The sequence below is a fragment of the Pelodiscus sinensis genome, chromosome 8, assembly GCF_052426305.1.
Source record: "Pelodiscus sinensis isolate ZL-2025 chromosome 8, ASM5242630v1, whole genome shotgun sequence".
NCBI lineage: Eukaryota > Metazoa > Chordata > Testudines > Trionychidae > Pelodiscus > Pelodiscus sinensis.
In genome coordinates this window covers 3,880,693-3,906,864 of record NC_143059.1, presented here as the reverse complement: position 1 = coordinate 3,906,864, position 26,172 = coordinate 3,880,693, and the positions used below count along the sequence as shown (strand labels likewise).

The following is a 26,172-nucleotide window of genomic DNA, read 5'->3' as shown; positions in this document are numbered from 1 at the left end:
TTGATCCAGGATGCTTCCTACCACAGGACTTATTTAGCAATTGGCTCATTTCTCTGGCTCTTGTCTAGACTAATTTAAAGCAAACAGTATCTATTCAGGGAGGAGGCAGCGAGGCTACCTCTACGAGTAATAGCTTTGCAAAATGTCTTATTCCTGTCATTGTCAGTAGCATGGTCATGGTCACAAACCTTCAAATTTCCCAAGTCATCTTCCTTAAATGTCCCATGGATGCACAATAGCAACCAAAATCCACCCCACTACTGGAGCTTTCTTTCTGTCACAAGCTTCTTTCTGAACTTTGTCTGTCTGACAAAATATTGCTCTCTCCTGATCGAATGGAAGGAGTCTCCGGGGAGTTACCCTGGACACCAGGGGATGTGTGTCTAACTTGACAAAAGTCTTTTATTTCAGGGTCTGACTTGCTAAAAACTTAAGCAGCTAAGCAATAGAAAACTGGATTTCTCTAGATTTGGTGATATAGAGCGAATGATTTTTTGATGGACTTGGCCCCAGAGAACGTAAGCATGTGTGAGTGGGTGTACATGTCGGTACATAAGCTCTCTCTCAGTTCTAGGGTGTTTTTCTAAATCCCTGATCTATTAGATTGTTGTATGTGGTTGGTATTGTTAGTGTTAGTTAAAGTTTAAGGAAGCCTATCTGTTATCTCCGTACAAAGACTTAGGCCGCTAGATGGACGTCTAGGAGTTCTGAGAAATATTTCTTTGCTGAGTAGTACTGAATTTTGAAACCCTAAGTAGCTAAAGGAGTCAGCCGTGTCACTCGCTAGGAAGCTGGGATTGCTGCAGCGAGGGTGAGAATTAAACTCAAAAGGGTGAGGGACGAGAAGAATTTCAGTGAAGACAGGCCTTCCTTGTAAACATATGAAGCCATTGACTAAAATGTACACATAGCCGCATATAAATGTCATTGTGGCAGGCGCTGGTTAGTTTAGGTACAGTGGAAAAGAATCGCTTCATTGTAGACTTGAGTAAGGAACGCTTTGTCTGTGAGGCTCAATCATGTCAGTTCCTTATTTTCTCCTAGCACAGAAGCCCAGTTGTAGAGCGTAAGGGAAGAATGAAAATGACATGGCTGTTTCCACTCTCTTCGCTTGGAGGCCTCACTGAATAATGAAAAGAAACGTGTTTGGTCTGAGGTGTCGGTACAGGGGCAGTGTCGGTACAGGCTGGTGTCAGCGTTCATGTGTGGGGCTGGGCCAAGGAAAACATTGTTGTTTGTCTCAGAGCTCGGTGCTGTCGGGGCCTGGTATTCAAAAATACAGCTGGCACAGAAGAAAGAGGAAGAAATCACAGAGGTTCTGTGCATTTTTTTTTCGTCCTTACTACGTAGTCTTCAAATCAGGCAGCAGTTAGTTGGGAGAGAGACTATGTATGTATTATATTAAGTTCCAGGGAAATAACTTTTTTCATGGCACTTGTGGATATTGAGGGTTGTATAGAGTTACCCTTTTTGAATAACTAGAGCACAACACGGGGATTTGTAAACTCCTCGTTGCATGGACTGCATCTCAACAGTGGGATTCACAGGAGACAAGATGCAAAACCGTATCGAAAGCCTCACTGAAGTCAGGTTATACCACATATATCCTTTACACCCTATGGTCGAGATCTGTTTGACATGATCTGTTCTTGCCAAGTCCATGTTGATGGTTATATATTAACTTATCTTCTAGATGATTGCAAATTGATTCCTTAGTTATTTGTGGTGGTATCTTTTTGGGTACTGAAGTCTGTCATTCCTCAGGTTGTCTTTATTTCTTTTTTCATAGATGGGCACAGCATTTCCCCTTTTCCGGTCTTCTGGAATCTCACCCCATCTTCCAGGACTTTTCTAAGGCAACCGCTAACGTCTCAGATATCTCCTGAGTTAGCTCTTTGAGTGTTCTAGGATGTATTCATCATGTCCTGGTGATTTTCAGAGATCTAACTTGTCTAACTAATTTTTAATTTGTGTTTTCCCTGTTTTAACCACTGATCCTACCTCTTTTTTTACTGGCATTCACTGAGTTAGAAGTCCAGTCTGCTAATTTTTTTGGTGAAAACCAAAAGAAAGAAGTCATTGAGCACTTCTGCCACTTCCACATTTTCGGTTCTGAGTAAAGAGACAATAGTAAAAGACATTCTCTGCTGTGAAGCGATTTACAGTCTAAAAAAGGATAAACTTAAAAGACAACAAATGGTCTGGTAGCACTTTCTAGACTAACTCAGCTATCCCCTGAAGTCTAAAAATGGTCAGGGACTGAGGTACAGAAAGATCAAGTGACCTGCCCTAAGGAACCACAACTAGCTAACATTTTAAACCAGTCTGTTTATACTGGGTGCTAAGTGGGTTTAAAAACATAATAATTAGCAGGTCTTAGTTGTGCTTTATAGGTCCTGTGCAACTGAGTATTTTCAATTCCATCCACAAGAATCTCTTCGGTTGTCTAAAGGATGACGCAGGGGGTTTTGCAGTTAGATTCCAGCAAGACAGATGGGAAATCCTGCATGGTATTCCAGGATAATAAGAGTTGAGAAATATAGCACGAGAGAACAAAGAAACAGTGTACAGCAGTCACCATTTAAAATTACATTCACCAGTTTTACCACCACAGTGTGATATTTGGCACATTATGGTATTCCCCTGTACTTAAACTAGGAAGTAGCTGTAACCTCAGGAATTGCTGTGTGTAAACTTCTGGTAAATGCTGGCTTATAAACGGGAAGCCCTGTAAGTCCATGTAATCAAGGATGTCACATTTCTTGACAAAGCTGGAGAAGAATTTGCCCAGTTACAGATGGGGAAACTGAGGCACAAAGAGCATCTTGCCCAGAATGTTTGTGACAGAGCGAGGAATAGAACCCAGGAGTCCTGATACCCTTTTCCCTTTTGCTGTACATTTGAACCTTAGAAAAGTCCTAACTCAGGCATGTCCAGTTGCCATGTCAATTCAAAGAATATAATTTGCAGCTCGTTTGATACATGAATTTAAAGGATTTATCATTGTGATGACAATGATAATGATAATGATAATGTGTTTAGACTTACAAAGATATAAGTAGTGGTCTACATTTGTAGAAAAGAGCCTCTGATTTTAACAACACGACTTATTTCAGCTTAGAGTCTTTTGCATGATTTACCTTCTTTCTACATGCAATCCTGGAAATTTCTTGTTTGCCTGGAGAGGTGGAGACAAATTAGAATTTCATGCCTATTTAAAAGTAGGCTATAAAATTGTTCATTCAATGGCCTATTGTCCTTACCCCTGCTCTGGGGAAATATTTAAGCCTGTTAGCCTTTGATCAGTTGTGAGTTTGCTTAGGGGCCTGTTGTTTATAAGTAGCTTTATAAACATTTATCACTTGTTGCATAAAAATAAGTTATGTAGCAGAGTATTTTCCTAAAAATATACCATTGTTAGTTGTGTACAATAGAGAATGGGAACTGTGTGAGCATTTAAATAGTAACGAGATTGTTTTGTCTTGTCTGTATCTTCTGTTTAAATATTTACACTGTTTTTTAAAACACAAACTTTCAGATTTTCCATGTAAATGGACACATTTGTTTTAAAATTAGTTTTGTACCAGCTATTTCTCTCTGGGTTCCTGCAGTTTTTCTTGTACAAGATTATGGTGGAGGAGGGGCAGTACAGTAAAACTGTGTATAGACGTTATTTGGCTGGATCACGTGGCCTGCTGTGTCAAATTAGAACCTTTCATGCAAATATATGTCAATGCAAATTTCCTTTACTATAAGTGTTGCTTATTGCTGGCCAAGGGATTTTCCCACCTTGACCCGTTTGATTGAAAGGAAATTGTACTCAAAGTTGAAGAGTCTCTTCCCCCCGGTGACCACTTTTGGTTTAGTGTTCTGAGGCCCTTTTCAACGGAGTCTCTCCCGGCCTTTTTATTCAGCTGGATTGTGACTACGTATCGGGGAGTCATCCTCTCTGTCTGCATGTTCCCTGTCTGACTGAGCATGGCATTCCAGCTGCGTGTATTGGCCACTTCCTCTTTCTCCTTTGCAGCCCTGCAGTTGCATGCTTTGGCTTTATTCAGCTACACTCACAGAGTGCTTCAGCACCATCCATTTGCAGACACGTTTCTGGTCACTTTCCCCAAACTCTCCTCCACAGTCCTGGCCACCGGAGGCTCCTGTTTGAGAACACGGCAGAGGCTCTCCTCCCCTGTAGGTCTGGATGTTTGAGCCCCTAATTCCCATTGTCACTCGTGTGGCCCTATGCTTGTCCTATGGATCTTTTATGTTTCCACTGTGAACCAAGGCTCAATATTTCTTAAGTCCAATAAAAAGCTGTTAATGGAACAGAGGTTCTGTGGTCGCGCATTGGCTCTGGGCAGGTTGAAATGGGTGATGTGGTGATATAATGAATGGCAATAGACTTCTGCAGAAGCGAGCAGTGTGCAGCAATCTGATTAAAGAATTCGCATGCTATAGACTCCGCATAGCACAGTCTCTAGCAATCCACAGGGTGGATTGATCTCTAGCTGTAAAGGGAGGTGTTAGTGGAGTCCCACAGGGATCAGTTCTCTGCCCGCTAAAATGCAATATTTTTACCAAGGATCTTGAAGAAAATTTAAAAACAAACGTTGGTTAAGGTTGCGGGTTATACAAAGTTTGATGGTGCTAAATAATGTCAGTCTGGATTGTTTGCTGAAGTGGGTGCAATAAAACCTGGTTTGACAAATGTGAGGTGGTACACCTAGGAGCAAAGGACATAGGCCGTATCCGGAAAAGCAGGGACTCTAACAAGGTCTTTAGAGGTTCCTGGCATAGAACCACCAAAGCATGAGGTCCCAGTGCAATGCTGAGGTCGGAAGGGCTGATATGACTTTGCAAAAGGATCTACCGCAGGACGTGTAGCAATAATGAGCACACAGCAGGCTCGGGTGTCGTCACCTTCCAAATAATGTTGAAAACCTGGAAAGGATTGGGAGAGCTACAGATGAGCAGAGTCAGCACGTTGAACGGACCACACACCTAACCTCTCGGTAGTTTCACGCTGTGGGACATCTGGATGTGTAGGAGCTCGGGTAGCGTGTCTCTCGGGGAAGAAAACGTAGGGAGAGGAGGGCTGGGTCACAGCCCTGAGCCCAGCGTTAAAATTTAACGTGATTTATTAGGAGTCCTCCTTTGGCAAGGTGTTTATCACACAATGCAGTGGCCTTTGGTAATACGGAACAGCACAACTTGGGAGGTGGGGAGGGAGGATGCTGGTGTCCCACCGATGGAAATATCGACGGGGGGTGGCTCTGTTTTCTCCCCCACTGTCCTCATGGCGGCCAGAGCAGGATCTGGCTATGTTCCCAGTCACCCTCGTGCACAGGGGGTGGAGACCAGAGTGGCACCTAGAGAAAGGGGTGCAGTGCATGAAATCCAGCCCATGGCCAGGAAGCTGGTAGGACTCCCCAGGTCCTGTGATGGAGACGCCCGGCCCAGGGGAGGGGCAGGGACACACACCACTGACGGGGTGGGGTGAAGGATGGGACAGGAGCGCCAGCTGCCCAGGAAGTGCTATGGGAACGGCAGTTGAAATGCTGGGGTGCTTCATCGCAGCCTAGAGCCAGCTGCCCACCCCCATGTTCAGCAGCTGTCCTCCCTCCTTCTCGTTATTCATCAGTGCACCCCCCCGATTCACAAGGTGATTCCTCACCTCTCCCTTAAACAATAAGCTAGTAATAAAGAAAGATATTCTAGAGCGGGCACCATTAAAACCCTTCCGTTTGGGCTTGTGTAGGTCGATCACATGATCACCCCCCCCCCCCCCGCCCCCCACACACCCATAATTGGCCCGGGGAATAGAGTGAGCGCTGCCGTTCCGTGTATGATTTGCAAGGGCATTATTTAGTGATGCCCCTGTAATCAACTGGTTTCAAAGGCCCTGCTCCCTGCATGCTGGCTCATGAGTTCAGAGGCAGGATTTTCCCCAGAAATTCAGTTTTCCGTTGTCCGCTAGGAGCCACCCTGTTGAGCTCGTGCGTGATCTGTGGATTTGATTTACATTCCCCGGATAAACTGTGGAGTGTTTAATTTTAAAATAACATCTAAGACGCCCTTGTGAAAGTGCATTGAAAATAACGAGAGAGGATTTTGCTTAAACCCACAGAAGTCAGGGAGCTCAGAGCTGAGGGTTTAGTGGCTTCTCTGAAGCGTGTTTTGCCAGAGCATTGCCGATCAAGTGTTGTGTGTATATGTGAAAGTGATTGTCTGCCCTTGTCTGCTGCCTTTTGCTTGACAATGGGCATGCACACTAAACCAGTTTTACTCTTTCTTAGTTGAACATGACATCTCCCACCACCACTGAACTGCAGCGGCCTGCCCGGTGGGACGTGGCAGCCACGAATCTGTGTAGAGTCCCTCTACACAACCGATTCGGACATGCAATGAAGGAGAGATGTCTCCGTTTGGGGGGATGGGGTGCAGGGAGGTTGGGGTAATTATCTGGGTTAGAAATTGGTTAGGGGCAGTTGTTAATATCCCTCCTCTGAAATGCACCCTGAGATCATAACTACGAGTATTCCAACCCAAAGCCCTGAGTTCCATCTGCTGACTTTGCACGGGGCCGTTGTTTCTGTGCTGACTCCGAGGGAAGCAGGACGTTTCCCGGAGTAGCTGTGTGTTCCTGGGAGGAACGCATCAAACACTGATAAGGCCCAACCCTGCTTAGCTCAGGACCTGCCAGGAACCACCCCGGGTCGGAGTGCTAGGGCTGCAGCCTCAGTTTGAGCAGTGATTGCTTCCTGTTCCGAGCAGAGCTTTAAAGACTTGGAAGGGATTTTGCATGATTCATGGGTCCGAGTCTCGCACTTGGGAGCATCTCATGCAAGGTGGCCAGCTGCTGAAAATGGTTTCTATGGCCGGGATGGAACATCGTTACAGACAACCAGCCTTTGGGGTGGATGCTTTCTTAACGGGTGTAGAGCTGGCTCCAAAGGACAACAGTGAGCAATAGTCAGTGGTTTTATTCCTACATCGCAACACTCCTGCCTTTCAGCTGAGCTGACGGTGGCAGCACCTACAAAAGCCCAACGCGCCAGCAAACCGAGCTGGGCAGCAAGGAGGCAGCTGGAAAAAGGGGGAGCCCGCAACGCAGGCAGCTAGACCCACAGCACGTTGGCTAGGCAAGCAGACCCAATCCTGTTCCTATTACAGCCTCCACCCTCTGGCGGCCCAAACAGTGTTCCCTCTGGGCCCGCCTCCAGCCCTGGGACCAGAACCTGCCACCAGTGACCTCCATGCTGTGACTCCACAGCGTGGGGAGCTGCTACACCTGGCTCTCTGTACTTCAGACACCCCGGCAGCCCTGGGGAGCCCTGCGTGGGCGTGTGCTGCATGCATGCCCACCGAAAGCTGCTGCTGGGCTGACACTAGCGATGCCAAGGACGAGTTTGAAGCCAGATGCACAGAAGAGCAGCCCTGTCCGGCACAGCGAGTCGAAGGGAGCCGTGCCGGGAGAGTTCCCCTTTCCGCCTCTGTCTTGGGAATTGTAGCTGTCTGGAGCTGCCCCATGGCACAGAGCCCACCCCGGGGCCAAGGGGAGGGATTCCTCAGCTGCACTGCAGAGCTCAGTGATGTTCTTACTGCTGTCTAAGGGTACGTCTACACTGCATGGCTATTTCAAAATAAGCTACTCTGGAATAGTTATTCTGAAATCGCTTAGTTCGAAATAGCACGTCTACACTGCAGGGAAGCCTCAAAATGAGTCCAAGGCAGGTTTCCCTAATGCAGCCGCGCCATCTCGACTTAGAGCCCCGGGAGGCACTGGGGAGGAATAACTTAGAATGGGCCTGGGGAGGGGCTATTTCAAAATAGCAGGGGAGCGTCCGCACACGCCTTATTTTGAAATAACTATTTTGGAATAGGCCTTATTCCTCATGGAAAGAGGTTCACAGATTTTGAAATAAGCCAGCCGTTATTTTGAAATAACAGAATGACTGTGTAGATGCTCGCATTGTTGTTTTGAAATAACACTAGTTATCTCGAAAGAATAGTGCTGTGTAGATGCCCCCGAAATGTGATTATGGGTTTTACGAACAAGTCCAATTTTAGCTCTCTTTTGATGGGCTGCCCTTGAGTTTACTGGCAGTTGGCAACTCTGGTCTCATGGCCCAGGTCCCAGTAGGCGTGGTGAAAAGTGGATCTGCAGCGTGACGGGCGCCTGGATGGTGGAGTGAACAACGCCCTTTAAAGAGGGATTCTAAAATCACGTGGAGCAGCTAGAGCGCTGCAGACTGGCATAAATACCACTGAGTGTCAGAGCATCCTTCTGTCTGAGACCCACTCTGAGTATTCCTGATGCAGTGTGGTCTGCCGCCAATGGGATTTCAACATTACCTCTGAATTGCCTTTTGCCTTTGTGTTCAATATGGTACCAGACTCTTGGAGAGATCCTTTTCCAATATTCTAAGCAAGCCGGTCTGTAAGTAAGTTCAGACCAACATCTGCAAACGTGTATTGTCCCAGCAGAGTCCAGTGACCCTGAGTAAGCGGATGCTCATTGAGGTGTGTTTCAACAGTGTCTACTTACCACCTTGTGAGTACCACAGAAATATCCGTAATGGTCACTGCTGTTAATTATATGGGACTGTAGCAATTAGTGACTTGATAAAACAAATAATGTGTAAACCTTAGGGACCATCATGGCTCCTTTTTTTTTTTTTTAATTAGAGCACAGAGAATTGACATTTGTTTTTCTTTGAATGTTAACAAACTAGTTCTTAGTTACTCTAAACCAGTGTTTCTCAACCTTTTTTTTATAAAGTACCTCTTTTTAAAAAAAAATTATAAATACCCTCAGTACCTACAGTTTTCAGACACACACTTTTTTTTTCTACCATTGCAACACATTTGTTTAAACAACTTACTCGTAGCCGGACCGGTGATGAAATTTTTGGGTGTGTAAAGTACAAAAATAATAAAGCGCCGTAAAACTTAAAATAAAAATTCAGTTTTCTCCAAATTTCAGTTGTGTTGATATACCCCTCAGACTTCTCTTGAGTACCCCAAAGAGTACTCATACCACTGGTCGAGAGAAACTGCTCTAAACAACCGATTTGATGGGGACCATTGTTTAAAACAAACCCAGAGCCTGATTCTGGAAGGCTGAAATCAGGTGGACCTGAGCGCAAAACACATGCTGCTTATCCGTGTGAAGTAATACTCTAGGGGTATGTCTAGACTGTATCCCACTGTCGGCAGAGGGATACAGATTAGGCAGGTCGACAGTGCAAATGAGGCAGGGATTTAAATATCCCGTGCCTAATTTGCATAAAAATGTCCACCGCGTTTTGCCCACTCAGCACTTTGTCAGCAAAAAGCGGCAGTCTAGAGGGGGATCTGTCGAGAACGAAAGCCTTTTTCGACAGATTCCTGATGCCGCCTGCAAGGAGGTTTACAGGATCTGTCGAAAAAGGCTTTCGTTCTCGACAGGTCCCCCTCTAGACTGCCTATTTTTGCTAACAAAGTGCTGAGTTGGCAAAATGCAGTGGGCCATTGTTATGCAAATTAGGCACGGGATATTTAAATCCCTGCCTCATTTGCAGTGTTGACCTGCCTAATCTGCATCCCTCTGCCGACAGAGGGATGCAGTCTAGACATACCCTACCTTTGAATAGAATCATTTAGAGTGGCAGGCAACTCTGATAAGTTCTCTAGTGTTTCCATATGTATCTATTGATCTGACACAAATATTTAAAATAAATATTTTACCCATGCTTTTATTGGTGTTTAGTTGTGTTGAGATGTTTTAGCAGGTTTCCTCCCCCGCGGGGGGGGGGGGGGGGGGGGGGGGCGGGGGAGAGAGAGAGAGAGAGAGAGAGAGAGAGAAATTTTGAAAGCTGCCTTGAATATTTTAAATAGAGAGATGGGGTAAAAATATTTTAAATGAATGCCCCATGTTAGTGGTGGCATTGAATTTATTGTTCCTAATTGCTCCTTACAATTGTTCAAAGAAAAACATTAGCACTCTCGAAAGGAAACTTTTTTTTTTTAGGCTAGTAGCAAGGGTGTGGGGGGCGGAACGGAGAGAAATTAATATCAACAAGCGGCAAAGTTTCTCCTGAACTAGTACGTTATGAAAGTTATGTGCTCTGTTTAAGTGGGGTAACTCCAGAGTAATTTCACAAACATCTATGGCATACCGCCAGGTTTGCACCACCAAATCAGAGAACAGAAACTGAATCGTTCGGTTCTTGACCTCTAAAAAAAGTAGGAACACCAACATGGGTAGGATGGGGCAGCGAGAGCACTTTGAGTGAGGTGGGGTAGAGTGTAGTTTTTTCCTTTTAATTTTAAACTTCTGGAATAGAAAATGGATTTGTTTTTCATGGCTGCAACCGGTTTATTAGCCTGTGAGTGATGAATATGCCTTGAACTGTGCTGCTAACAAAACCAAACCAAATGCAGATGTAAGATCTTCATTTTGAGAATGCACCTCTGTTACCTGCAGGAAATGATGATTTGTTATACTATGGGGGAAGAGTTCTGGGAGGCTCAAACTGGTCTAAGAATTAACTAACGGGGCTTTGGAATGGCAGCGTGAGTTCTATTTGTAGCCTATTGAAAGAGCCAAATGCAGGTTGCACCCCTTTAAACTGGGACTCTCTGGTCCAGCAATATTCATGTTCCTGACCATGGATGTTCCTGGACCAGAGAGCCCCAGCAGCTGGGAGATTTACTTATTGCAATTTATGCTTTTAAAAAAAACCAGTGACTAGTTTCAAGTCACGTTTATTGTATCGCTTTCGTGCAGGGCACGAAATGACCCAAGTGAAAGCTTCCATGTGGATGAGCACTGTAATATATTGGACTCCCTCCATTTTCAACCCTCACAGAGGTAAAAATAAACCCCAATATTGTGGTTTTCTTTCCTTCCCATAACGTATCTTCATTGGTGTAGTGTTATTTAATGCAGCTCCTGTTGCGATAATTCCGTTTTAATCCCTTCCTTTAAATACCATTGATTGTGCTTAATTTGTTGCAGGGCAGGATCAAATTAAACACTCTGACCTGAAGTCTTTCTAAAAGCTTTTGAGTTTAATAGAAACTTGCTAATCTAACAAAAAGGTGCCGCAGTAGCTTTTGATTTTCAGATCAACATTGCTAACTTGGCAATACATGTTTCTAGTATCCCAAACACAACGCAAACTATTGCTCTCTTGATTTGTCTACCTGTGATACCGATAATTCTTTGTTTTGGTCGACAGTTATGCTGGTGAAAGAAGGATAAATGTATGTACAGTACCGAATAAAATCAGTTCCTGATTACTGGGTCAGGGTGCAAGGTGCTACTGCAATAAAAATAGCAAGCCTCATGCTTCGTAGTATTCTTGTGAATGACTCCTTTGTCAAGCAATTTCTTCCCACTGCTAAGCTATAAATATTATTTATACAAATGCCCAGAGAAATTACAACGTTCACCTCTGTATAAATGAATCATTTCTGTTCCTTATAATTTGTGGTCATGAAAGGTGTTAGACATTTTTAAATTAAATTGTAAAAAGCTATATTAAAAAGGCTTTTTGACCAATAGAGACTTTTCATGTTGGGCAACGTTTTCTTGAAGGGCCAGATGGTTCTGTTTAGCGATGTAAAAAATTGTGTAAACATGTAACCACTACAAGTGTCAGCAGTTACACGATTACACGCACAGCGGGCTCTGTAGTATCACTTTTATACTGCATAGCCACAGTGCAGGGTGGCAGCCAGCTCTCCAGGAGCGGGGCTGGCAGCCTCTGCCGGTTCACTCTCGGGGAGCTGGCGTGGAACTGTAAAACTCTTCATGCTTAGGGCTGCTTTACATTGAAAAGTTACATCAGCAAAGCCACATGTCTCCAGGGTAGGACCGATCACACCCCTGAGAGATGCACTGAAGCTGACTTAACCACTTTGTCTTTAGAGCAAAGGCTTGAAATGCAGAGAGGGAAATGGGGAATGACTTTGGAAGGGAAAAGACTGAGATCGGGTGGGGTGGGGTGGAAATTGAGGACTAGCTGGACTGAGACTGGCACTAGAACCTGATGAGGGGAAGAGAATGGGAGACAGATGTGTTAAGGAGTGAAGGGGAACGGGGTTCTGTAAAAATACACTAGGACAGGGAGCCAGCAGGAGGGGAAGACTGAGGTGGGATTTACATTGGCTGAGGAGACTGGGATTGGGAGCTCGATTTGGGGTGGGCCAGGAGCCTGCACGACATTAAGATAGCCAAGTCAAGCACTCAAAAGTTAGGAAATGCCAGAATCATTGACATTGGCTACCTCGGGGCCGTGTGTGTGTGTGTGTGATATCAACCCCCACCCATTCCCTGAGCATATCCCGGCCCTTCTTCCCAGAGCTGCCTGCTGATTGTGGCAGGCAGTAGGTCCTGGGAGGGAGGGGAGAGGAGTTAATTATCCAGGTGCCGGCTAGGGGGCGGGACCTGGCTGGTGAGTGCTAAGCATCCACTAATTCCGCACCCACACCTATGGGTGCTCCAGCCCCGGGACCCACAGAGTCGGCACCCGTGGCCAGAATTAAGATTGCCCTTTAGATGCATCATAACCCCAGTTCCCCCTCTGCCATGGCCGTGGGTTGGGATCTCTGCCCGAGGTGTGAACAGGCTTGCATTCCTGATCCAGTCAGCAGACCAAAACTTACATCTCTCCAGAGAGCGGAGGTGAAGTGTTCGTCTGATTTGTTGTTTCATGTGGGCTGTTTAAAAAAAACACACGTCCGACTAACTGCATGTCAAGCCAGGGTAACATTTTTTTTTCTTTCTTTAGGTTCACAGCCCAACCATGGCCCTAAATGAGCCCTGCATCAAAGACTCCTTCCTTTAAATGAGGGGACCAGACAGACGGGGTGATGAACATGCCACTGCATCAGATCTCTGTCATTCCAGCTCGGGATGTCACCTCCTCCAGGGTCTCTAGGAGCAAGACCAAAGAAAAAGAGAGAGAGGAACAGGTAATGTCAGAACCTGATTTTCATAGGCAATGATCCCAGTCCTTCCTCTATTCCTTACTGTTGTATTCATCCTTTAACCAATTGGCTGGGGATCACGGTGGTCAGACTTGAGCAAAAAGGCATTTCAGCCGTCCCTTCTGCAGAAGAGCTAAAGGCGGACGGGGCTGTGGGGTGCAGGGTGCGATGCTGGGGTTAGTGAGCTTGTTGTATGACAGCTGCTGCTGCTGTGTTTTTTTTGCCCGTTTCTGTGCTAAGTAGTATGATGGGTATGGAGAGTTCTAACTCGGGTGTATTCACCTTTACGTTTGGGTGGGCTCTCCTTTTGCCTTTGATCGGCAGCCATATTGTAGTCTGCACTGAATGGACTACCTATCCCATTGGGAGATGCACACGCAAGTCTCTTTCCTGGAGACTTCTCGTTGTGATCTGAAGGGGGAAAAGACCAAAAGAGTCTGTTTTTTCTTTGTGTAGAGTGACGTATAACACCAAAAAAGTAGGAGATTGATTGATTGGATTCTAATGACCGAAGCACTTGACAGTCTGTCTTTTTGGGCCTATTGTGTCCTTGTGCCATATCCCGCAATCCAATTTAGTCCATCCTGTGTCTCCATCGAAGATGAGGATTCTATTACACGCCCATATTATATGTTTGTATTTCTTGTGGAATCTGCTAATTTCATAGCATTCCTGGGGGGGGTTAAATGTTTACTCCTGCAAAAAAAACAGCTCTAAAGAACTTTTATGTAATGGAATAAACTCTGAAGGACAGACATTTCACAGGTTTGGATTAAGTGTTCGGCAAAGGCCAAATTTTGCTGAGCTATAAATTATAAATTGGCCATGTGAGCATAATTTACATGGCACATCTAGAAGGGTAGGTAACAGGAAGAGCAACGAGCCAGAAAAGTAGGGATAACAAGGGAAAGGACAAAGAAAGCCATGTCTATCTTACATTATATTCTTCCACTGACCCACACAAAACCTCTGCCCCCTTCCGTCACCTTGCCGTATGAATTGTAGCCATTTGACCCATTAAGTACTACCTACAGAAGTCAATATGGGTAATTTGCCCCATAGTTTTTGTTGCCTCTGAATTTTGCCCTCCAGCTTAACAACATCTGGAAAAAAAATCAAACCCAGATTTTAACTCTTTTGATTTGTATCTCAGCAAGTATTTGGGGGAGGGGGGGGAGAGACACTCAATCAAGTTTGGCTGGCATGAGTCTGCTCTACGTCTATAGGTCCAAACTGCAAACTAGTCTTGCTGGGTTGTGGAAAATCCTCTTCTAAGAGGTGCACTGGACTCTCACTTTTGTTGCCTGTAGCACATGGCGTTTCTTCCATTTCTAGCTGTAAGAGGGTATTCTGGGGTCTCCTTCATTACAGAATACCTTTTCACTCCTTTTCTCTTCCATATGGAATCCGCCTGTTCTATGTAGTAACATCACACTTCCCAACCTAGAAGAGATTGAGTCTGTCATACACCCTAGCAAACAAGCTCTAAGTGTGAATTAATGACTCTCCATTGAGGGTCATGTGAATTATCTGTGATTATGCCTGGTGCCTGCTTGTGGGATGTGTTTACCCTCTTCTGGTTCTAGGAGCGAGAGTCCCAAATCTGTTTCTAAACCCGTGTCTCTTTGGCAGCAGGTTTGTCAGTATTAAAAAAGCTCCTTCTATACCTTTTCTTTATGATATTAGTCAAAAGAGTTGATGGCTTTTTCTTCTTTGACTTCTTGGTGAGTTACTGTGCCTTGGGTGCTTGGTTTAAAAAGAGTGGGGGTGATAAAGTTAAATCAGAAAAAATCTGTTTCTTTAACATATGGATCACGTGAAGCACTGCAGAGGAACGGGCTTCATAACTCAAAGTCTGCAGTTTGAGGCTGGCGTTTGGCTTAAGCCGTGCCTGTGTTCTCATGGTTACTGTAATTGTGGATGTCCTTAATTATCCATATAAATATGGACTGTGACATTTCAAGTTGGAAATTTCTCACCTTTCTGTATGCTACCTTTGATGCTCAAAGTCAAGATGCAGCTTCCTTAGTCCAACTCAGTGCATGTTTAACTTTTGAAATGCAATGATAGCCTTTCCTTGCCATAGGGTTAGTTTCCTCTTAATGCTTTGGGGTTGAACTCATGGGTGGTGGAAAGCGGAATGAGACCCTTTTGGATTTTTGCAGAAAGATTGTTGTTGTTTTTGGTTTGGTTGGTTGGTTTTTTGGAGCTTTCTAGACTGTAGTTCTTCTATATGTGGATTCAAGGACTGCACCAATGGAAGTTAGTGGTAAAACTTCCATTTACTGCATTTGTGGAAAGGCTTGTAAAAGGCTTTTGTCCAACATTTCTGCTTTAAACCATTAGAAGTCAGTAATGTGTATTAAACACATGGTTTAGGAGTTGAGTAGATTATGATGCATGCTAATGTGATTTTCAAGATTTAATTTAATTGAAAACTCTATTTCGCAATACTCTTCAGCTGTTTTTAATGACAAAAATAGGAAAGGCCATAAAGGGATTACTACGTTTGTGTTTAACTAAAATGAACTGTTAGCTGTAATGGCTATTAATAAACATCATTAGCTTTTTTTAATCCTTTACTTAGAATAGAATCCTACTGACCCGAATTGCTGGTCAATCCATTGTTCATAAGGTGCTATAAAACCTGTATGAAACCAGTAATGGAAAACAACTGTTTTAATATATCCAGAATCATTCAGCTATTTAGCCTTGGATTGGAGTTTAGGAATTACAATCTTGTTGCTGAGGTGTGGTTGAGATGTTGCTCTGTTTGTTTTTTCCCCTCCTCACTAGCTGAAGTGGACTGTTGTACACCTATTTGCTTCACCAGTACTTCAAAATGCTGCTTTTATAGATGCCGTTCCCCAGGTAATACCAATTTTCTTGTTTAAGGGTCATTGTTCATTCTGAAAATCCCAACCTAGATTCGCTTACTTTCCAAGGCAATGTTATGACTTGTGGGAAGGAAAATGATAACGATGACTGTTCTTAACGATTAACCAAACTATTGCCTTGGAAGCAGAATTGCGAAAAGGGAAGGGAAAAGCTGTCACTGAAGCTTTTCCTTCAGTTAGCCCGTTTCAGCTGATTACGTTTTACTTAATAAAATGGGGGACATCTTAGCTGCAATTTTATAACTTAAACTGGGGACTGCTGCTGGGGGGGAAGTGCCTGGGACCAGCAGCACCACTTTCTGGAGGCCATGGACTGCAGCTGCTCCAGCCAGCTCCCCAGGGTCCTCTGCCTGGGGCTGCAGACCACAGCTACTCCATTCATCCACCCAGGGATCGCTGCATGGAACTGTTCCAGCTGACGGCTGGAGAACCACTTCCTGGAGCCACCCAAGCAGCAGCTGATGTGGCTGTCACCAGGACCATCTGAGCAGCTGGGCTTGGAGCCAGTGTGGCCCTATGGTCAGCCACTCTGGCCACTATCAGTGTCATGATTCTGCAACCTCTGACCAATGTGGAGCCCTACTCAAAGCAGGGCTGGGTCTGGCTAGTAACTGTAGGGGAGACCTCCAAGGATGCTGGGCTGGCAATTGTGTTGCCAGATTTCAGCTTCAGTACGTTGTACCTGCCTAAATCCCTCTCCCGCTCAGTTCTGGGAAGATAACCGCCTGTCCCGAAGTGATACGTAACACGGCCAGCCGTTGTTTGCAGCACCGACATGTTGGTCGTAAAATCTCAAACACCTTCATGTAGAGTTGCCAGGTGTCCAGTACTGACCCGGACACTCCAATATTTTCCCCTCCTGTCCGGTAAAAAAAAAATTCAGAAAATACCGGACACCTACAATACCCAGTATTTTCTGATTTCTCCCGTCCAGGAGGAAAAAATACCGAGTCCTTACCTGATTCTGCAAGGGAGCTGTCTGGCTTGGAGCAGAAAGACAAAATGGCGGACCCCCGCCGACAGCCTATTAGGGCCAAAAAAACTCAAAGGCATTTCTTAAAGGGATCATGCTATTTTTTTTTATTATTTTTTTGGCTCAACAACTTTGTTCTCCCCCTTATTTTTTTTCTCAACAGAATTTTTTCCCCAGTGTTTTTTTTGGGGCGGGGGGAGAGGGGGGAATTCAGTATTTTTGGTTGAACCATCTGGCAACCCTACCTCCATGTGCATTTCAAACTGCCTCCTCTCAGGCGAGGTTTGCCACTCAAAACCCAGAGAAAAACTGCTCAACAGTTGGGGAGAGAAGGCGATGAATAATTTTATCCTCTGTAAAGCATGCTGAGGCGCCATTCCTCTACATCGGTGTATCTCAAAGTGGTCCGCGAAACCACATTGTGAAAGCTGCTAACTGGCCACCCCAGTGTGTTTATTTACCGGCCCTGCAGCCATGGAGTCTCACAGCTCCACTTCACTGTTGACAGCCAAGAGGAGCTGCAGGAAGCTAAACATGAATACAACTATATTATATACATTTCCTCCTACTTAGCATTCTTTTTCCCTTCACAATTTAAGAATTGCTGTTCCAGGACCTTTCCATTTATTTCTGCTTATATAGACTGATTTAGCTCTCTACTGTGTCCTTGTAGAAGAAAAATCAATAGTAAGACATTTTTAAGACTCTGTTGAAATCTGTGCAAACCAGGGAGCAGTTTTTAAAAACTCTAAATCCTTTTAAAGGTGCAAAAATGTGATGGGCTTTTTTTCTTTCTTTTTCTGTTCTTCAAATTTTGAGCGGAGTAGATTGGTTAAAAACAATCACATAGTATTGGTTCTATTTCCATCATTGACTGAAGATGTCCAGTTTAGAGAAAAGCTTGTTGGAGCTCTTTTGGTGAGCAGTTTTCATTTTTCGGTTCTCACGCGCCATGATTAGTTTCTCCATTGATTGAGATAAGCATCCAGCCTGTAAACCTTTTGAGATTCCCTCATTACTAGTTTTATATGGTGCTTAGAGTTTTTCCATGCTTAGACATGCTAATCCTGGATTTTATGGGGTGTTTTTGTTGGGTGGTCTGTCCCCCCCCCCTTTTTTAAGTCTTTTTAGATCTAGGTGACAGGTCATAAGAATCACCTGCCACCATCTCACCCACTTGTAAATGGGCAGTAAAGAAATATTCTGTACCCCCAAGGGATTTAGAATGTTTGTTTCTCTACCCACGTATCCAATTCCCTGGTGAGGGATTGATAAACTATTGGACTCCGGGTCTGTTCCTTATGACAAGGACCAGAAACTTGGGTTTGCAGGACTGACGCTCATGGGGGTAGAAATTGCTATGGAGACATGTAGGCTTAACCTGGAGCCCAAGCTATGCGACCTTCACTCTGGCAGGATTACAGAGCTCAGACTCCAGTCAGAGTCTAGACGACTACAGAATGTGAATTGGTTATCTGACCCGAGCCAGCTGCAGGTGTTTTAATCCCTGGGTAGAAACACCAAGGGTGTTTGTGAAGCCTTGGATCGATCAAGCTCTGTCCACAGGAAGTTAAAAGTAGGTGCGAGATACCGCTGTCTAATTCAGATGGTACGGCAGGCACTTAAGCTGGGAAGCACCATGCCCATCACAGGTTTGACATGAATAACGATAAGAGTTGTCATAATAAAAAAACAAATACATAGTTGTAATCAGAAATTCAGAAGACGGGTAACATAGCCGGTGCCATAGTGAAGCTTGTGGTCTCTTGGATGCATGTTGGAGATGAACAGCAAGAGTTAGTCACTTCTCCTATGCTAGTCAATCCGCTATAGTCGCATGTTTACCTGCTATTCTAGCTAAATATAATCTGAGTAGGAGTAAATCAGGCACGTAAAAATGTTAGTCAGTCCAGTTTGAAATATGAATATCAACTGTCAAATATGAATATCAAATATGAAAATACCAGGTTCTTGCAAATTCCACGGATAAAATGAATCCTGTGAATTATCAAATGATGATTGAAGGGGTTTGATTGTTACTCACATTTCCCTAGACCTTGTATGATAATGCAGAGGTTACGGGAAATTAAGCATTGTTTCCATCCAGTAACCATACGTGCTGACCATACCCCCCAGCAGGTTCAGTTGTTTTGGGGAAACCAGGGAACTGAGCAGAAGCAATCTCTGGACAGCTTGAGACCTGTTCAATTTTCTATTGTTTGTAGGGGTGTATATAGTCAAAGACTTCAGCTTGGCTCTAGCATCCTTCAATATCTGTAGGGATTCCTCTGTAGTTCCCAAGAAGAGGTTCTGACAAAAACCGGAAGGTGCTCAATCATATTCTAAACCTCTCCTGGGACTCCTGACAACTGTAGCCACCCACACCCTGTGCATGACAACTGCTGTGGAGGTGAATCCAAGGATGCCTGGAGAGAGATTGTGGCTAATAACTCGGGCTGTCCATCACCATTAACTCATGCAACTAACTCAAATAAGTTAATGGTGATTTAAAAAAAAGAATTGTGATTAATTGGGTTAACTTGCCATTTTAATTGCACTTTTAAGCAATAAAATATCAGTTGAAATGTATTAAATATTTTGGATGTTATACTACATTGTAATTGACATCAATATATTTGACAGTACAGAATACAAAGTATGCAGTGCTTACTTTTTATTTTCATTACTAATATTTTTCACTGTAAAAATGATGAAAGAAGTAGTCTTTTTCAGTTCACCTCATACAAGTACTGGAGTGCAATCTATTGTGAAAATGCAGCTTACAAATGTAGATTTTGTTTTATTGCTCAACTGCACTCAGAAATAAAACAATCTAAAATTTTAGAGCCTACAAGTCCACTCAGTCCTGCTTCTTGTTCAGCCAATCAGTAAGTGAAACAAGTTTGTTTACATTTGCGAGAGTTAATGCTTCCTGCTTTTTTTCTTTACAGCATAACTTGAAAGTGAGAACAGATGATTGTATGACACTTCTGTAGCTGGCACTGAAAGGGTATTTACGTGCCTGATGTGCTAAACGTTCATATGCCTCTTCGTGCTTTGACCACCATTTGGAGGACATGATTCCAAGCTGATGCTACTCATTAAAAAAGAATGTGTTTAATTAAATTTGTGCTTGAACCTCCTTAAGGAAGAGAATTATACATCTCCTGCTCTTTTACCTACCTTCTGCCTTAGCCTTAGTAGTCTTGTATGATGACTCAGCATATGTTCGTTAAAGAACACTTTCACTGCAGATTGGACAAAACGCAAAAAAGGTACCAATGTGACATTTCTAAAGAGAGCTACAGCACTTGTGCCAAGATTTTAAGAATCTGAAGTGCCTTCCAAAATCTGTGAGTGACAGGGCATGGAGCTTGCTTTCTGAAGTGTCACAAGAGTAACACTCTGATTTAGAAACTATAGAAGCTGAACCACCAAAAAAGAAATATAAACCACCTGCTGGTGTCATCTGACTCTGACAAAAATGAACTACACTGTTTTGGATCCTTATCAAACAGAAGCCATTCTCAGTACGGACACAAGTCCTCTGGAATGGTGGTTGAAGCATGAAGGGATATAGGAACGTCTGGCACGTAAATATCTTGCATTGTCGGCTACAACGGAGCCATGTGAATGCCTGTTCTCACATTCTAGAGACATTGTAAACAAGAAGCAGGCAGCATTATTTCCTGCAAATATAAATGCCTTTGTCTTAGCGATTGGCTGAATAAGAAGGATTGAGTGGACCTGTAGACTCTAAAGTTTTGCTTTGTTTTATTTTTAAATGTAGGTAGGTTTGTAAATAATTCTACCTTTGTAAGTTCAACTTTCATTATAAAGAAGTTGCGCTATGGTGAAATCTGTTTAGAGGGCAAATATTTATAATACAAAATGAGGTAAGCACTATGCGCTTTCTATTTTGTGAATATATCGTGGTGCCCCCAGGCTTCTCGTTGTTTTTGCAGATACAGACTAATACTGCTACCCCTCTGAGACTTTTCTATTCTGTGTTGTAATTTAAATCAGTATATTTGAAAATGTGGGACACATCCACAATTATGTACATAAACGGTATTCTATTATTGCTTGAGTGCAGTTAATCATGATTAATGTTTTTAATCACTTGACAGCCCTACTAATAACTGACCTTCCTTAATGGTGGCCTGGAAGAGTTCTTTATGCTTCTGTGGAAGACGTTTAACAAAGGATACAAACTTGTCATAATCCATATCGTCATACTTGGCCACGGTTGCTTGATAGTTTGTGGTCCAAAACTTGGAGGGTCACGGAAGAGTAGGCCTTCTGGTCAAAAAAGGGAATAACTGTTAGCTGACCCCGGCCAGCCACAACCATGCCGCGGGCCTTTTAACCCATGTGTGTGTGACCCGTGTGTGTGTGTGACCCGTGTGTGTGTGTGACCCGTGTGTGTACACTCCCTGATTCTCCTTTCAGGGCTGCAGGGGCAGATCCCAGTGCTAGCGCAGAACCCCATTGTATTCACTTACACGGATCTGATTGCAGGCTCAGGGCCTTGCTGAGTTGAGTCTCTCTCCTTCATGGGAGGTGAGTAAGTAAATGCTACTCCTGTTTTGAAGATGGGGAAATGCAAAGCAAAGACAGTTAAATTAGCCAATCTTCTGAGTTAGAGCTGGCAAGACACCAGAGCTCCCATCTTGGATTTTAATCATGTGCTTGCTCTAAGGGGGGAGGGATAGCTTAGTGGTTTGAGCATTGGCCTGCGAAACCCAGGGTTGAGAGTTCAATTCTTGTGGAGGCCATTTAGGGATTTGGGTCAAAAATTTGTCAGGGATGGTACTTGGTCCTGCTGTGAAGGCAGGGGACTGGACTCAATCACCTTTCAAGGTCCCTTCCAGTTCTAGGAGATAGGCAATCTCCATTAATTTAAATCTGTATGCCAGAAACCCAACAAGCATGACAACAGACTAAGGAAGAGAGACCACAGGAATCTGGAAAAACTGCTCTTGTGTCAGCAGTATCTACAAACACAGAATATTTTATGCTGCTTTATGCTCGTCTTGAATTGAATTGTACACTGGGTGGTGAGGGAGGAAGCAAGCAGATGGGGTCTACGTGGAGATGAATTACGGAAGGCAAGCAGAAGGAAGTGGGCTTTGAAGAGGATTTGAAGAAGAAGAGAAGAAAGTCCATCTCTATCAGTGCTAATTACAAAACCTAATGACAATTGATGTAGCAACTGTTATGTAGGCAAAAGTCTTCAGAGTGTGAGCCATAGAGGTTTTCATATGATCAAACTTTTTTGTACATGCCTATATTTTTATTTCATCTGCTTGTTTTATTTCTGGATCCCTTAGTCTAGTGTCTCATAATCTAGACTCTGGAGTTAATATCTTAGCTGTGCTATGGTCTCTGACCTGTAGCTGTTGCATTAAGTTGGAGCTATAAGCTTCCTCTCTTGCTTATTAACTCATAATCTTCTCTGTCTAGTGTTGATGAGCAATGCACTTTACTCCAACAAATTGAAAAACACTTAGCTGAGTTACAGACCTTGGAAAAAAGCCATTCTTTAATGGAAAATCATGCTGTTTACCTACAGCAACTCTGAAGTCTGTTAAGACATGCACATGCATGTGTACACGCATGCAAGTGTATCCGTTAAACCGTTACAGTATGTATCCGTTAAATCTCACAAATCATTTTGGCTTCTATTTTATGAAGTGCCATTGCCAATCTGTTAAGGTCTTTTAGGCCCTCACCCTTGCCTGTGGACTCACCCCTATGCTCATGAAAGCCCCTTTACAGTTACTGGGGTTCCATGTAGAGTTGCCAGGTGTCCGGTTTTGAGCCGGACAGTCCGGTATTTGAGCTTTCTGTCTGGGAAACAAATTGAGAAAATTCCGGACATAGAAATGTTCAGTATTTTCTAATTAAGTTTTTATTATTATCAAGAGTATCAGTACGTAGTTGTGTACTGCCTGGCTGGTAGACACACTCACGCTGCATGAGCGTGTCTACTAGCCAAGCAGTACGCAACTACACAGTGGGGGGGCCGAGACGGGATGGAATCCTTGGGGCCAGACTTGCCCATGCGCCCCGCCAGGACTGTGTGCGGGACGGGACGGGCAGTACCCTGGGATCTGCGTGTGCCTGGGACAGCCCCGCTCCACCGAACTCCCTCCTAGCCAGCTCTGCTTCCTGGCGGCTGATTTCCCCTCGCCCCTTCCCCCTCCCCCCCCACCACCAGCCCACTCCCCCCAACTCCCTCCCAGCCAGACCTGCTTCCTGCCAGCCTGTCCCCCTTCCCAGCCCCCCGATTACCTCCAGCCAGCCCCGCTCCCCCCGACCCCTCCTGGCCAGCCCTGCTCCCCTCCTAGCTAGTCCCCCAGCCCACCCCACCCCTAGATGTGTGTCCAGTGTTTTTTTTTTTAAACCATCTAGTAACCCTAGTTCTGTCAAAGTGTGAATTCATTGCAAGATCCAGGCCAAAACTAGACAAGTTTGGCAGAGACTTTATCCGTCACTAAATGTGCATTAAGAGGAAGCCGTAATCTTAAAAAAATACTGTTTCATGTTTGCCTACTGTTGCTGCAAGGGGCACACCTAAGATTCCTGTAAGTGAAAGAGTTAGAGAGAGGATTTTTTTCTGCCCGGGTTTGCTTGCCTTGTGCATTTATAACAAAGTGCTGCCATGTTCTGATTCACTATGATCAGTTAATCAGTTTCCTTTGTTTGTGCAATTTACACTGTAAGAAAAAGGAAACTTCATTTTATAAACACTGTAAACTACAAAATGTAGCAGCCAAGCTCAGAGGCAGATGTAAGACTTGAAATTTGTTTTTGAAAAGAGACTCAATTTCAAGTTGTTGGCGTCCATTTGAGAGCTCACAAATCTTGGCAATGTTGTGTCTGGGCTTACAATGGCTTTCTGCTTGTGATTTAATTCTGATTGGGTTTTACACCAGTTAAGAGAGAACTGAACACTCTCTTAAAATGCCTTGCTCTATTCTTCACACTGTTTTACACTGTGCAAAGCTGTTATGCACAGAGCAGCGCATTCTCACACCTAGAAACAAAGTCTACCCTGGGGATCTGTTTACCTGTGGCTGGTCCCAAAAGTCAGAATCCCATGTCTGCTACCCAGTGTGTTTATCTCTTTGCTAGCAGGCAGTGCCTGCTATTTAAAAAAGCTGCTTGTATGTGGCTCTCAAATCAAAGTGCTTTGTCCTTGTTAAGTAGCGTATAAAGGTGTTAGGTGATGACAGTCTGCAGTTCAGGGTTTCATTTTCTGAGTCAGGGCTAAAATCTGACATTCAGACTGAGAAAGAGAAAGATGGCGTATGGTAGCTCTTCAAAGAAGGATTTGATTTTTGCAGGGCTAGATTCTTTTGGTGTAAATTGGCAATGCAGCACTTTTTTCCAGCAAACCTATTTACACCACTAGAGATTCTGGACTTTACAGTTACAATTGCTAATTTGTATTTTGAGTATTCTGAAATGCATTGAAATCTTTGTGGACCTACAAAAGTTTTGTGTACGGCAGGCTGGAAGTTGTAGCTGATTGAAGGCTGGCATTTGGTTTGTTTAACTTGTGTGTTAAATACATGTGTTGTGTGAGAGTTTCTGGTCATGTGTATTTAGATAGACACAGAAATTGTTCACTCCCAGCCTGGCTGGGAATACGTGTGCCTCCACTTGCAGCACTAGGACCAGTCAAGCACTGGAACAGCCAGTCTGCCTCCCAGCCCTGTCCTGGGAGCGCTACAGATAGAAAATGTGTATCCACATCCGCACTGCGAGCCATAAAATGCTCCACAGATCTCCACGCAGATTTGCAGCGCTCTAATTATGTAGCTACAAACTCACACCACTCGGTTACAAACCATTTCAAGTGCACAGCTCTTGGCAGTTGCATGATGAAACGGATGCTTCAGGCTGTCTCGACTGCAGGCTTCTTTCGGAAGAGAGCGTCCACGCAGCAAAAGTGCAATGAAAAAGCGATCTGCTTTTCGAAAGATAGCCTCCAACTAATGTGGACACTGTCTCGCATTTCTGTTGTGATTACTGTGGACGGAGTGGCCACCAGGGCACCTGTCTTATTTCCTGAAGGCCCTTTTCTGCATCCACACACCTTTTTCCGAAAAAGGGCTTTTCGGAAAAAGGCTTCTTCCTCGTAGAGTGAGGTTTGCCACAGTCAGAAAAACCCCTCCGTTCTTTTGACTTTCTGCCAAAAGAACTCAATGGCAGTGTGGACACAAGTATTGTTCCGGGAAAAACAGCAGTGTAGATACACCCTCGGACTCCTGCTCCCTTGTTCCTACTAACCTTGGAACAACGCTGTTGTTGTTTGTAGAACAGTGGTAGAGATGTAGCCGTGTTAGTCTGGGGTAGCTGAAGCAAAATGCAGGACAATGTAGCACTTTAAAGACTAGCAAGATGGTTTATTAGATGATGAGCTTTCGTGGGCCAGACCCACTTCCTGTTTGTTGTACTTTAGAGATTTCCTAAAGGGTATAATTGACACTGGGGGCCCAGAGTCAGACTTCCCTTAATTAAATTCTCTCCAGAGAATTTGCTGCTTCTGTAAGGGTGTGCAGTCTGTATCCTGCAGCAATGTAACACCATGAACACCCAAAGAACACTGAATTAAGGGGAGTAGTCTGAAGCTAAAAGAAAATCCAGCTTGTGAGCTGTCAGCTGCCTGACGTATTTGGTGTGACAACAAGGATGTTTGCTTCAAATCTTAATTAGCTTGGTAAAGTTTAGGAATTGTGGTTTGATCTTTTTGTTTGTTTTGTAACAAATTCTGGCTTTTATGCCCTACTACTTATAATCACTTAAATTTATTTCTAGTTAAAAACAAAAACTTGTTTTCTTGGTTTTTATCTAAACTGGTGTGTGTGCTTGGTCTGTTTGGAAAATCTCGACTCAGGATAACCCATTGTTGGAGCGATGGATTATTTATGAGCTTATACTGCCCACTGGGCAACTGAACGGTATAATATGCACATTTCTGGGGGCCAAAGCTAGGACTGAGGGATATGCAAGTGTCTCTCTGGACTTATTCGTGGATGGCTGGGAAAGCATTCACATGTTCAGTGGGGAGTGACTTTACATACTAGTGACGGTGAGTGAACAGAATCTGGTGTGGTAAAAGGCATGCCGAGGTCAGAAGACATCACAGTGTATTCCCCTGGGGAATGTGTCAGACATTCTCAGGGCTTGCCAATAACATTACCAGTGATAACTGCCTCGCATGTTGCTTGAGCAATTGAACTGGCTCATGAGTCGGAGTTGGAGAAGAACTGTGAGCGATCAAGAGAAGGTTTTGATATGGTAAAAACATGTGGA

General features: G+C 44.1%; 1 protein-coding gene across 3 annotated transcripts in view; it reads left to right on the top strand.

The window, feature by feature from the left end:
• Positions 1-26,172, top strand: part of MARCHF8 (membrane associated ring-CH-type finger 8) — a 112,142-nt gene that overhangs the window by 14,167 nt on the left and 71,803 nt on the right. For 2 of the 3 annotated variants that reach the window (XM_075935710.2, XM_075935713.2), the window contains exon 2: positions 12,777-12,960. In XM_075935710.2, coding sequence (XP_075791825.1) covers positions 12,859-12,960 — 102 coding nt within the window. In that variant the 5' untranslated portion in view covers positions 12,777-12,858. Of the gene's footprint in view, positions 1-12,776; positions 12,961-15,771; positions 15,847-26,172 lie in introns of all 3 variants that reach the window. The other variant, XM_089780025.1, reaches the window with a different exon arrangement.